Below are 12,921 nucleotides of genomic sequence, written 5' to 3'. Positions count from 1 at the left end.
AATAGTTATGCAACAGAATGAATTTAGCAAGATCAAATATAAATTCTCCATGTGCCTCAATCATATTAGTATCTAGTTCTAAAAAATATTTTATAGCCTCTACTCCTTTTTTATGTCCAATTGATGTGTATAAGGCTTGGACATCAATAGTAGCCCATCTATACCCATCCTTCCATTCAAATGTTTTTAACAGTTGTAATAGAGAGGTTGTATCCTTCAAAAAAGCTGGTAATGCAGTAACATATTTCTTCAGAAATATGTCTACATATTTGGAGGCGGAACAAATCAATGAATCGATCCCAGCTATTCTAGGCCGCCCCGGAGGTTTCACCAGGGACTTATGAAGCTTAGGGAGATAATAAAAAAATTGGGATTATAGGATTTTCCTGTAATAAATATTAAAATTCGGCCCTATTTATGATGTTATTATTTAGGGCTTCATATAACATTGTACGTAATTCATCAACATATAATTTTGTTGGATCTCCTATTAATATGCGATACGAATGTGAATCTCCCAACAATCTATTTGCTTCATTAATATAATCAATCTTATCAAGAACCACAATACCCCCCCCCTTGTCTGCTTGTTTTATCACAATTTTATCGTTATCTATCAAGATCTTTAAAGCTACCTTTTCTTGAGAAGACAAATTACTTTTAGAATTTGTTTTTGGTTTCTTTTTACCAATTAGATCTTCCTTAACAGACTGGTAGAAGACTTCAATATTACCTCCTTTAGATTCTAACGGATAAAATTTTGAAGGTACTTTAAGACCTGATTTAGATTCTGAGGATATATTATTATTCTTAATCTGATCAGAGTTTTCAATCTCTTTTTTCTGAAAATGACGTTTCAAAGTAAGTCTCCTAACATATTTATTAAGATCTATAAAAAGTTGAAACTCATTCACTTTATTTGTTGGAGCAAAAGAGAATCCTTTCTTTAACAAATTACCAGGGATCAAAAATATGCAACCAAAGAGAACGAATGCTTCGCCATCAATGGGTCACAAAAGCTCTTCGCAATTGTCTTAATTATTAAGTCTGTGCCACACTACTTGGTGAATTTAGGGGGAGGGATATATGACAAAAGAAGTGCTTTGCTACAGGCCTCTAAGACAGGAGTTAGGTATTCAACTGACAGTCTGCAGGGCAAGGCTGCAAACAGGATTACACATTTGTACATCAGTGCACCTAGTTTAAAGACATACAGGTAGGGGATATATGTGTGACAAAATAATAGTATAGGGTGTGATTTAACTTTACATATTTTGAAGTGGTTTAGAGTTCTTTTTCTACAACTAGCTGCAGCTGACAGGTTGTGTCTGCAGTGAGTCTAATCAAGCAGAGCACCTGAAGATAACTCTTCTTTAAAGACCAGGTGGTATTGTCACCTGTCCATAAAGCTAGGGCTCTGGGAGGTGTGTAAAGTATTTAAGCCTAAGTTGTTCATTATGCAGTGTGACCGATGCTAAACAAGTTGGCCGGTGACTAGGGAGTTGATCTCTGTTAACTTTGCGTTAGGGTCACAAGAAAATGTGTGAAACTTTGTGTTATGAGCTAATTTGCCATCCTGACAAAAAAAGCAAAGTGCAAGCAAGAAGTTGTTTGTGCGTGGATCATCAGAAGGACGCTCTGCTACAGTATATATAAAGGTCAATAATATTTAATAATAATAATAATAATAATAATAATAGTGCTATAAATCTGTGATGGGCAATCCAATCTGTAATAACATATCAGCAGACATTTTAACGTAAGATAAAAATGTATTAAAAGATATAAATACCAACTATGACAATTCAGATTAACTTTTGGGTAACCAGATTTTCCACCAGCTTTTAAAAATAATGGCTGGAATAGGCACAACACAACTCTGCAGCGAACTTTCCATCCGTCAACCTGGGGGCTTGTTGTTTTTAATAAGCTGCATGTCTGTGCACATGTATTAGTGGAATAAAAAATAGACAGCTTTGCAGCATGCTAGTGCATTGCAGTGCCTGTCTAATGATTGACTACCTTGCTTTAATGAAGTAGGAAGGAATTACACAGTTTTCATATAGAGGAAAATCATATGGTGACGAATGCATGCTCCTCCTCATTTCATCTCAGATGTAATGAATGACATCCATGTGTGGTGGAGGTCATGTAATGCACAAGTTGGCTGTTCTGGGTAAAGCATAAGGTCAAGTTCCATATTATTCTATGTTTTTTGACCTACCTTACTTCACTCGCTGAGTTAAGCTCAGCAGGGCATAAAGGAAAGGATAAGACCTAGGGCATATTAAGCATAAAGCAGACAAAATGATTTATGGGTCATATAGGATAAGGAGCTGAGGGCCACAGGTGAAGGCTCAGAGAATCCATCAGTGCTATAGATAGTAGAGCTTTCCATGTGTAAAATGATGAAAATCTTTTGTGCATATGTAACTCCTAATGTGAAAAGAGTTAAAGTGAATTTATATTGTTAACACATAAATGTCTATATATTTGCAGGGAGTTTGGCTGGAGAGATCCAGAACTTCCAGAGGTAATACAAATGTTACAACATCAGTTCCCTTCAGTACAGTCCAATGCAGCTGCCTACCTGCAGCATTTATGTTTTGGAGACAATAAAATCAAAGCAGAAGTAAGTAATATACTTAATCTAATACTATACTAAAAGTGAAGTTGAACTTTATTCCATTCTCAATGAAAAATATATGTTGGTAATAGCCAGGTAAATATACAACTATCTATGTTACAGTAGATTAATAACTCATGTAATCCATTGTTTTCAATACCACCAATTATAGTGTTGAATCCATTATGCTAAAAGTGATTTGGTATTTATTGTTTATTGATTTTTTTAATTGATATATAATATGCATATGCACTGTACTATGTATTTCTATTAATGTGTTCACTGTTAATTGATTTAAGTGCTATTTATTGATCTATATTTTGGAATTCATTTCTTTTATTTAGAGGGCTTATTTTAGAGGGTTTATCTGTTCTTATTTCTAGAAGGTTTGATTTTGAAACAAAAAAAAAAACAGTTCTGCATTGATAATAGAAATAGAAAAACACATTGTATAAAAATGTAATAATGTATGTTTTAAAAGGATGAGGCATAAAGCAAGCTCTGCTTTGAAATAACTAAATCCATCATGCCAATTTAATGTATTTTGTAAACTCTACAAAAATTAATGGTAACACCCCCCCCCCCCCCCCCCGAAATAAAAACAAAACTACAATTAGTGTTCTAGTTACTCTCCAAGTGCTTCACATCATTCTGAGCTGCCAAGAATCTATAGAGACATACAGGTAATTTTCTTTTTGCATAAAGTCACAGAGTAACACTAGAGCCCAAACATAAGTAAGAACAATACACTGTAAAAATAAGTAAGGACAATATTAATATATATCTTGTTGAAGATAGAGTTCATTAACATATAGACCCACAAAAATAAGTGTTATCCTTTTATTTATGCAAGCACTAACTGGGAACTTCCTAAACACTTTTTCCTTTTTTAACCCATACAACTGTAATGATTGTTGTGTGTGTGAGTGTGGAGGTGGGGGAGGTGGTATCGGGGTGTTCAGGGGGGTTACGGTCAGCTGGGATCCCCATCCCCCGATAACTGAGTTATTCAATAATGCTGACTTAATTAATGAATGTAGTTACAATTTGGCATTGAACTTTAAAGTATAGGTATTAATATTTAGTTAACTTTTTCATATATTCACTTCTAGGCATATATATGTCTAGTGGTACTATGAATTAGCAGTGCCTGATTATCCAATAGGCTGACTAGGCTGCAGACTAAGGCGCAAAGGTTTTCTTGGTGGGGAGAAAAAATTTTTAGGGCGGAAAATTGTTACAGGGAAAGGTAAAAGTTCAAATTCATTTTAAAATGTAACACAATAGTAGTTCTCCAATAAAAAAACAAAACATGAAATAAAATGTAGTAATATTGTAATCTAGACATATTCCTATGGTTAACAATGTAGACAATGAGTCCTCCTTGGGGAGGCACTTGAGGATAAACAAGTAGTAGAAACAGAGGCGGGTATGACAGCCCCCTTCAGATATTGACCGTTAGTAGCGCTTGTTCATGCCTCTGTTCTGATTTTAATGAAAAGTAAATGAGTGTCAAAAATTGTCATGACCCTTTTAAAAAGCCAAATGGAGATGAGTTTTAAAAACAAGGGTACATAATTATTCGAGGGGGTTGGGGTGGAGGAAGCTTAATTTTAATCAAGCACAAGTTTGTTTTTATCTACCGCACAAGCATATTAGCCTAGGGTGACCTATACCCTTAATCAGGCCATGTGAATTAGGAATTCTGTTTTGGTACCTCATTACGTCTTATCATTTTAAATGCATTTATTTTCTGCATCTGCACTGTAATGAGTGGTTTATCATTGCAGTGTATTATTTACAGTTCTACAGCTGAAGTTTTGTTTGAAAGGCAGATTACTATGCTTTTAACTTGCACTATTGGGCTGTTTGGTAATTTCAGTGAGTTGCTTTATAGTGTTGTGGATATTTTTTTTAATCGGCTACATTTGTCTTGTCAGTTTCCTCAGACAATGGTCACATCATTGGTTCCTTGTTGTTTCATGTTATTCAAAATAGTTGATTTTGCTATGCCTGGTTTATGATCTATGATCCTTATTGAATTCTTCCTTTCTTTAAGCATCCAAATAGTTTTTTCATTCGCAGAGAGTTCTCCAGTCTTCTGTTTTGGTTTACACATACTGACTCCACAGCGAACAGGAACACAAAATCCAATGTTACACATTTATAGTTCTTTTACATTTGCCCAATTAATGAGATTGAAACATCTGACCAATAACTAACTCTTGGCAGAAAATAATAGATCATCTGACTCACAAACACACTTTCATTGCTTAAAGAAACCTAGTATTGCCAATTCACAACAAAGAATATACACTACTTGTCTGAGTCATACATAAGCCTCACAGTTATAGTATGCTGATTGACTGTGTCTCCAGATCAGGAGATGTGGCAGAGTATCTTCCTGTAGCTAAACACTTACAATATATAGCGCCAGGTGATGAATTTTGCTGTGTTGCTTTTACTTCCTGCATGTATTCTATGAAGTACTTAGCTCTCTGAGCCCCTGAATGACACCTGCAAGTAACAGATACATTTCCAGCACTTTTTTTAATGGAGTGCCTGGGGCTACTGCTGGTTCTTATGTTTGATTTAAAACTTACAGTTGTTTTGTCTGATCATCATCATCAGTTATTTATATAGCGCCACTAATTACTCAGCACTGTACAGAGAACTCATTCACATCAGTCCCTGCCCCATTGGATCTTACAGTCTAAATTCCCTAACACATACACACAGAGACTAGGGTAAATTTCAATAGCAGCCAATTAACCTATCAGTATGTTTTTGGAGTGCGGGATGAAACACGGAGCACCCATAGGAAACACACGCAAACAGAGGGAGAACATACAAACTCCACACATATAAGGCCATGGTGGGGAATCGAACTCATGACCCCAGTGCTGTGAGGCAGAAGTGCTAGCCTCTAGGCCACTGTGCTGCCGAAAAGCTACTCTCACATCAGGGGGTTCATTTAGAGTTGGACATATGCTTTTTAGTACGTGTAAAATATACATTTCCATACCAGCATGAGACTTGGAATTGGCTTTTTGTAAACAGTAGAGCAATTAAGTGTCGGCTAGGTAGAAGGCTTGTGAGAGTGGGTGTAAGGTGAGGATAGAAAGGTATGATCAGATGGTGGACAGTAAGTGGGCTGGTTAAAGACAGAATGAAGATGGATAGCAGAGAAGTTTAAACTTGCAATTCAGACAAATAAAATACAAGTGAAAAAAGTACAAATAAATCAAATAAGGTCAAATTAAATCTCAGATTGTTCTAGGAGTGTATGTATAATTCCAAACGCGTTTCACCATGTGTAGTGGCTTCCTCAGTGGGTTCTGCATGCAGTTTGTAGGTTATGTAAACGTTCACATTTGGGTCTGCGGTCGTGCACATTGTTGTGCAAAGTGTTTGCACTCAGGCACTTTCCAACAGAGGTAGATGAGAGTGGATATATGTATGCACATATATATGAGTGAGGTGGAGAAATAGGCATATGTACACTAGACTAAGGAGTCTATTTATTATCAAGCAGCGATAGAACTAGTTTTTAACTAACTTTTTATTGCAGTGATAGAAAGCTTCCTATCTCTGCAACTGCTAAACAATGCTCAGCTCGACCTGCAATACTGGGCGCAGGTAAGAGTATTCTTACCCCTTTGCCAGTCTGATTCCCTCTGTGTATTTTATATATAAAAGAAAAATAATTTTTTAAAAAATGCTTTTTTAAAATTATTAAGCATTTTTTTAGATCTTTAAGAGACTTCAATAGCCCTGTTGCAGACATGGGAATTTGGAGAATACATAGGGATTGGAGAATACATAGGAGGCTATCTATGATATCTCCCTATTTCTCCTAGTCTGCTATCACCATCCTGAGATTACTATGCCTTTAACTTGCACTATTGCACTATTGTACCATCACAAATGTTTTTTTATTAAGCACCTGGCAAAACCAAACAAAACTGTTTGGCGACCCCTTGCTGTATTGGGAGAAGCCCAATAAACACTTCCATTTTCAAAATAGAAAAGTGATAAGTAGAATGTCTAACTGTCCTGCACATTGTCAGCGTTTGCAGTGAGTTAATGGTGATGGTTAATGATATTGTGTATTTACGCTGTGCGTATGTGTGTGTATGTATGTATGTATGCATGTATATGTGTATATATGTATATGTGTGTGTATATATATATATATATATATATATATATATATATATATATATATATATATAATAGGTGAAAACACAGCTAGTCTGCAGACAGGGTTAAATTTTGCCTGGGATCCTCTTTCAACACGTACACACACAGGTGTTCCACGAGGGTGTAATTGGTTTCTTTTGCTGTAATTTGTTTGTAGTGCTTGGGTGGAGGATAAAAACACTGCTTGTATTTGTGGGTGGGACCACCGATGCCAGTAAGTGGCCGGCTAGTAGTCAGGGAACTGTTGTTTAGCCAGATGTAGGTGGTGGGAGATTTTGTGATACTTTTGCTGGACATGATGCTGTACCATCGCTGAAACAGTTTAGCCATCCTGATAACTGCTAATAAACAGTGAAATGGTTCAGCAAACCTTTGTGAGGCTCCAGTGAATGCAGTACTTTATCACATGTGGTGTCATCATGGGATGTGTAGGACAGCTAAAACATAGCCATCTTCCCAGCCTCCAGACGCAAAGGTGGTGAGTGGAGTCTGTTAAAAAACACTATAATGCATCAAACTGTTGTAATGCGTTGTTTCAAATTTTGTTGCTGTGAAGAGACAAACCTGTGTACTGGCAACCGATTAGCAGCTGTTTTGGTTTAAACACTACTGGTCATTGTAGGGTTCAAACTGTGAGTTGGATGGGGTCCAAAAAAAAATTTTTTTTTTGTTTGCTATTTACCAGTGAAGATTTTTAAAGCACATGTCAGCTTTGAAAAAAAACGGGGTTTAAACAAAAATAATAATTTATTTTTTTGGTAATTGTAGTGCTACACCTTGTGGGCCATTGTGAATTGGGTGTGGTCAAGAAAGTTTTCTTGTTTACCTGAATGCTGAGAGAATAAAAAAGATGAGTGAGGCCGCGCTTCCTGGTATGTTTGGATGCTGCCACAAACGGACCTAAAATTCGGGGGGAGTTCCCACCCTCCAAGGAAGGAGTTGATAATAAATACAAAAGTATATTGGGTACCTGGGCGCATATCAATGCTTGGAATCCATATGGATCTGCTATTTATTTCCACCCCTGCTTATGACTCTATTCAGTTACTCCACACAACATTGGAGTTACTAGAAACACTTTTGCTCTGTGACTTCTTTGCAATTATTACAAGCTATACCATACTGTAGTTGAATATATATATTTTTGCAAATATATATATATATATATATATATATATATATATACTCTCTCTGAATTTGTTTTTAATTGTTCTGGCCAGAAAATGTGCATAGCACATTATTGAATAAAACTATTATCTTTTGATATTTACACATTGATATGCGCCCAGGTACCTAATATACTTTTTAATACTGAGAGAAGCTAGGTTTCATTTCCCAGAACAAACTCCTGTGGGAATGGAAAACATTTTAAGAACCCTAGTGAATGTGGCAGCAGTGCAGGAGGAAAATACCTGTCTTCTCGGTGAGATCGCTCAAGGGAGATGGGACAGGGAGGCTTCAGCTACCCCCACGCTACAGAAATTAACTTCTGATGATGACGTGGAGGCATATCTAATAGCCTTTGAGCTTGCCACCATCCGAGCCAAGTGGCCATCTGGGACTTGGTCCGAACACCTGGCTCCCTATCTTTCAGGAAAAGCACAGCGCACCTATATAGACCTAGGTGAGGACCAGGCTGGCAATTATCAGCGGCTGAAAACCGCCATCTTAGCGAGGGTTGGAGTCACCAGAGCAGGGGGGGATCAACAATATCATGACTGGAGACTCTCCAAAGATTTACCGGTTCGGACTCTGCTTGCTGAAGTTGGTAGAACACTAAAAAAAATTGGTTGCAGCCAGAAAGGAACACTACGGGCAGAATGATCGAAATTCTGGCCATTGACCATTGTATCCAGGGTATGGATGGAGGGCTCCAAATCTGGGAACCGCAGGCGGACCCTCCGCCATATGAGGAATTGGCTGCTGTAGTGGAGAGATAACAGCGCCTTGCAGTGTATGCCCAAACCCCCGTTGCCCGCACCAAAGTTTGTGCCTCGGTCGAAATCTGGCATATGGAACAGTGGACCAGATGTTGGTGATGAGAGATTGCCTGATAAAAAGGCAGTCAAACCTGCTTTGAGTGCAAAGAGTCTGGACATTTGAGGGCTCAGTGCCCAATGTTAGACCTATGGATTATTCAGTAGCGCATACACAACCAACCTATCTGAGCTGCTATACAATGAGTCTGGTTAACGGGAAGTCCTGCTTGTTCCGTGTAACTGTGTTTGTGAATCACCATCTGGTGCTGGCTCTGGTAGATTCAGGTAGTGAACTGCCCTTGGTTTTCAGCTCCATATTACTAGAGAAACTGACGCATAATCTGCCCAAAGTGAAGGTAATCTGTGTCCATGGGACTTCCGAAGAATATGATAGGACTAATTGCCTGTTACTGTGAATTCACAGATAGTAACAGTGGTAGCGGCTGTTGCCCCAAAACTGCCATACCCTTTAATCCTGGGCAGAGACTTTCCGCTGTTCAAGCAGATCCTCCAGGAGCGAATTCAGCCGGACACGTCGGCAATTGAAGCACAGAAAGTCCAACCTTGATGGAGGAGCTTGAGGGAACAGAAAATGGAAAGTGCCATGATCTACCACAAAACCAGACAGTTCAGGAAAATACACCTTCTAAGAGGTTGGAGCATAGACAAAAGAGAGCTGCACAAGTGCCAAAGCAGAACCGGTTCTTGGCATCGTTCGTTGGCGAGACCTTGGGTGAAGCGCCTACGCCTCCCAATGAGAACTCAGACTGGGCAGGATTGTCTAACTTGTTTCTACTAAGAGACTTTGGCCGAGACCAACTTGAAGATGTTGCCTTAGCTAATGTCTATAAGAATGTAGTTGAGATTAATGGGGTAGAGAAGTCTAACAAGCCTGCAGAAGGTATTGCCTATTATATGGTAAAGAATGATCTGTTATATAGAGTTGCTAATGTATAGGGTAGAACTGTAGAGCAATTGTTAGTGCCACAAATCCATACACCACTTGTTCTCAAAGCCGCACATACACATCTGTGTGGGAGACACTTAGGGGAAGATAAAATATGGGAGCGGATATTGCTCCGGTTCTATTGGTCAGGAGTGTACGAGGCAATAAAGAGGTTTTGCCGGATGTGTCCAGTATGGCAGAACCCGCTTGAGCGTATTGGTATGGATTTGGTAGGCCCATTAGAGAAGTCGGCCCACGGCCTTCAGTATGTATTGTTCATAGTGGACTATGCCACCAGGTATCCTAAGGCTATACCTTTTCACAATATAAAGTTCAGTACAATAGCAAAATAACTTGTTCTGTATTGTACCAGGTTGGGTATCCCCAAAGAAATCTTGACTGATCAGGGTACTCCCTTTATGTCCCGTCTAGTGAAAGAGATATGCCGGTGTTCATCAGTGAGCTTCGAATCAGCCCCAATTCCCACAAACTTATAATCTAGTTAGGTACCTTTTATGTAAAGTGCTGATTACAAACACAACAAAACATGTGTGGGAGAATTTGGCCTCTAGGAGGCTGACTACTAGACACAAAAACATTGCATGCCTCTCAGGACATTCATGCACTCCCGGAACCTGTGCCAATATGTCCACAGCCCCTTCTGTATCACCAGAAGGGAAACAGCACAGTGGTTTTTTTTTTTGGACTTCCCCACTGCACAGGTACTGTTGGATGCCTTGGAACATGAACATAAGGACAGTGTGCCCAGAACTTGCCTTTCATACCATTCGGTATTTTATGGATTATTTACTGGGACCCATGTCATTGGGGCAATCCAGGAGGCCTGGAGCCCAATTGAAATGCTTTAATTACGCCATTTGGCTTGCCAGGAATCGCCTCATCTTGAAAAGGGAGAAGATGACCGTCCAGGACTGTTGCAGGCTGATCCACAGCCTACTAAGAGACTATAACACCATTGACAGTCCTGAGAAAGGAAGATGATTAATTTTCTGTCTCCCTCTTCTCCTTCTCCTCCAACGTGTCTAGTTTATTCAATGTAACAGTGATGAATTTGCCTGCAAATTCTACAGATAAGCCTGCTTGTCTTCCTCTTCATCTTTGACTGTTATCAATTAAGCACTCGTCTTTGGGTGTATATTACACCCTACACTTATTAGTGCAAACTACGAAAAATACAGTTTAATCCCTGCTAGACCCTCCTTAATTCTACAGCTAATAAATGTCAACGAGCGCTGCCCTCCCCCCCTTTCCCGGGATGGGATGTGTGCTTTTATCAGACACACACCAATCTAGGGTGCCAGACAATGCACTAATAAGAGCTATTGAAATCCATAGCAAAAAAGGCAGTTGGGTGTCTGTCTGTACTTTACACCCTACACTTAGTTAAATAGAAAAAGAAGCTGCTTGCAAAGACTGTTTTATAAATAGAAATGCCCAAAGCAGCTTTTCTGTTTGGGTCTAGATTACACCCTACACTTATCTTCCACCATCCTTTGCATGTTAATAGTAGGATTGAATGGAGTTATGGGCAAGGTCACACATTTTTTGGTAAAATCTTTCAAACCAGCCCAGATGTCAAACTGTTGTGGTCTGCCACCTGCGTCATCCCTGCTTCTCTTTGGAAAGTGCAATTTCGTGCCAGAACCTCACGTGCCAGAACTGCTGCCACTGGTGCCACACTGCTGCCACCGGTGCAGGACTTACACAAACAACCTTATCCTCATCAAAATCCTCATTAGCGCCCTCGTTGGCTACACAAATCTCCCCCTCATCCTCTTCTAATTCCAAAGTGTCATCCACAATTGGTGTTTCACCGGCTACACTCGGGCTGTTCAGGCACACATCAGCAGAAATGCTGAAAGAACCCTTCTTTATGGGTACACTATCAGAGTGGTCATGATTACACATACCACTCATGGATGGACTCTCCTCAGTGTCATTTCTGATTCTCAGCATACATTTTCCTCTAATGCCTTACTGTTTTCTTGCAGCTCGGCTCTCACACGTAACAGTAGTTAAGCACCACTTTTGCACTCCGAATTATCTGGTCTTGCTTGGTCACGAGTTAGATCTCGTACTAATAGAGAAAAGGCGAAGGCCTCATTCTTTCTTTGTCACTGCGTGTGTAGAATGGCATTTTGGCATTTTTTTTTCTCGGCAGTTAACTTTTCATCAGTTACAGCTCTTTTTCTCTTCAACATGGTAAAAGGTTTTTTTGGTGTGTTTTTTTCCCTGACTTAAAAGACTATGTACTTTTGCATAGGCTTTACCAGATGATGTACAGGGAAGACTACCATCAGGACTGGTGGCATCAGCTGCTTGCTGATCCTGCTCATATGTGGACTGCTGTGAATCCATTTTAATGAGACCCCAAACACTTGTAGTATGTGTGTGTGTGTGTGTGTATATATATATATATATATATATATATATATAGAAAACTATGATGCCGGATTGAAACTACTAGCAAAGAAATGTGATTATGGCGCACTACCTGAGAAGGCATTAACACTGGACACTGCTATACACATATGCATGCTACATGAGCAGCCCCAGAAAAGTGTAGTGGAGTTATAAAAAGGAGACTGATATATGTGCATCACGTGCAGCAACAAACACAGTGTGTGAATTGCGGCGGTCCTCATTCCCATGAACACCATTAATGTCCTGCTTTCAATAAATGCTGTAATGCTTGTGGCAAACTAAATTATTTTGCACAGTGGTGCAGGTACAAGCTTAAAGCTAATGACAGACAACCTTATACTTCATGTTCTAGCAGGCCATCGCACCAAGTTCACACCATGGATACACCGCCAGAAAACACCCCAGACAGCGGTCTCCACTACAAGATTATTGACTCGGAGCTGAAAAGGGTGAAATATTTACCACCACAATCAATAAGAAGACATAACGCCATCAAAATAAAAATTTACGTTAGCGCCTAAAGTCATGTCATGTGAACGCCTCCTGCACATTAACCGCATAGCACCTATTGACTGTTCTTACACTGTGAATTTAATTGCGTACGGTGGCCAGGAAATCAAGAAAACAGGTGTGACCATGCTGCACTCCACAAATGTCCCGCTGCAGTTCCATATATTGGGTGGTAATGTCAAACCAGTCCTAGGTATGCCAGACAGTATACA

General features: G+C 39.2%; 1 protein-coding gene across 7 annotated transcripts in view; it reads left to right on the top strand.

Annotated features, from left to right (window-relative positions):
- CTNND2 (catenin delta 2) overlaps positions 1-12,921 on the top strand; it is a 632,047-nt gene that overhangs the window by 311,475 nt on the left and 307,651 nt on the right. For all 7 annotated transcript variants that reach the window (XM_075212716.1, XM_075212719.1, XM_075212718.1 and 4 more), the window contains one exon: positions 2,500-2,632. In XM_075212716.1, the coding sequence (XP_075068817.1) occupies positions 2,500-2,632 (133 nt within the window). The remainder of the gene's footprint in view (positions 1-2,499; positions 2,633-12,921) is intronic.

The sequence above is a fragment of the Mixophyes fleayi genome, chromosome 5 (genome assembly GCF_038048845.1).
Source record: "Mixophyes fleayi isolate aMixFle1 chromosome 5, aMixFle1.hap1, whole genome shotgun sequence".
NCBI classification, from domain to species: domain Eukaryota; kingdom Metazoa; phylum Chordata; class Amphibia; order Anura; family Limnodynastidae; genus Mixophyes; species Mixophyes fleayi.
The sequence above is the reverse complement of the archived record's forward strand: the minus strand, read 5'-3'. Positions and strand labels throughout refer to the sequence as shown.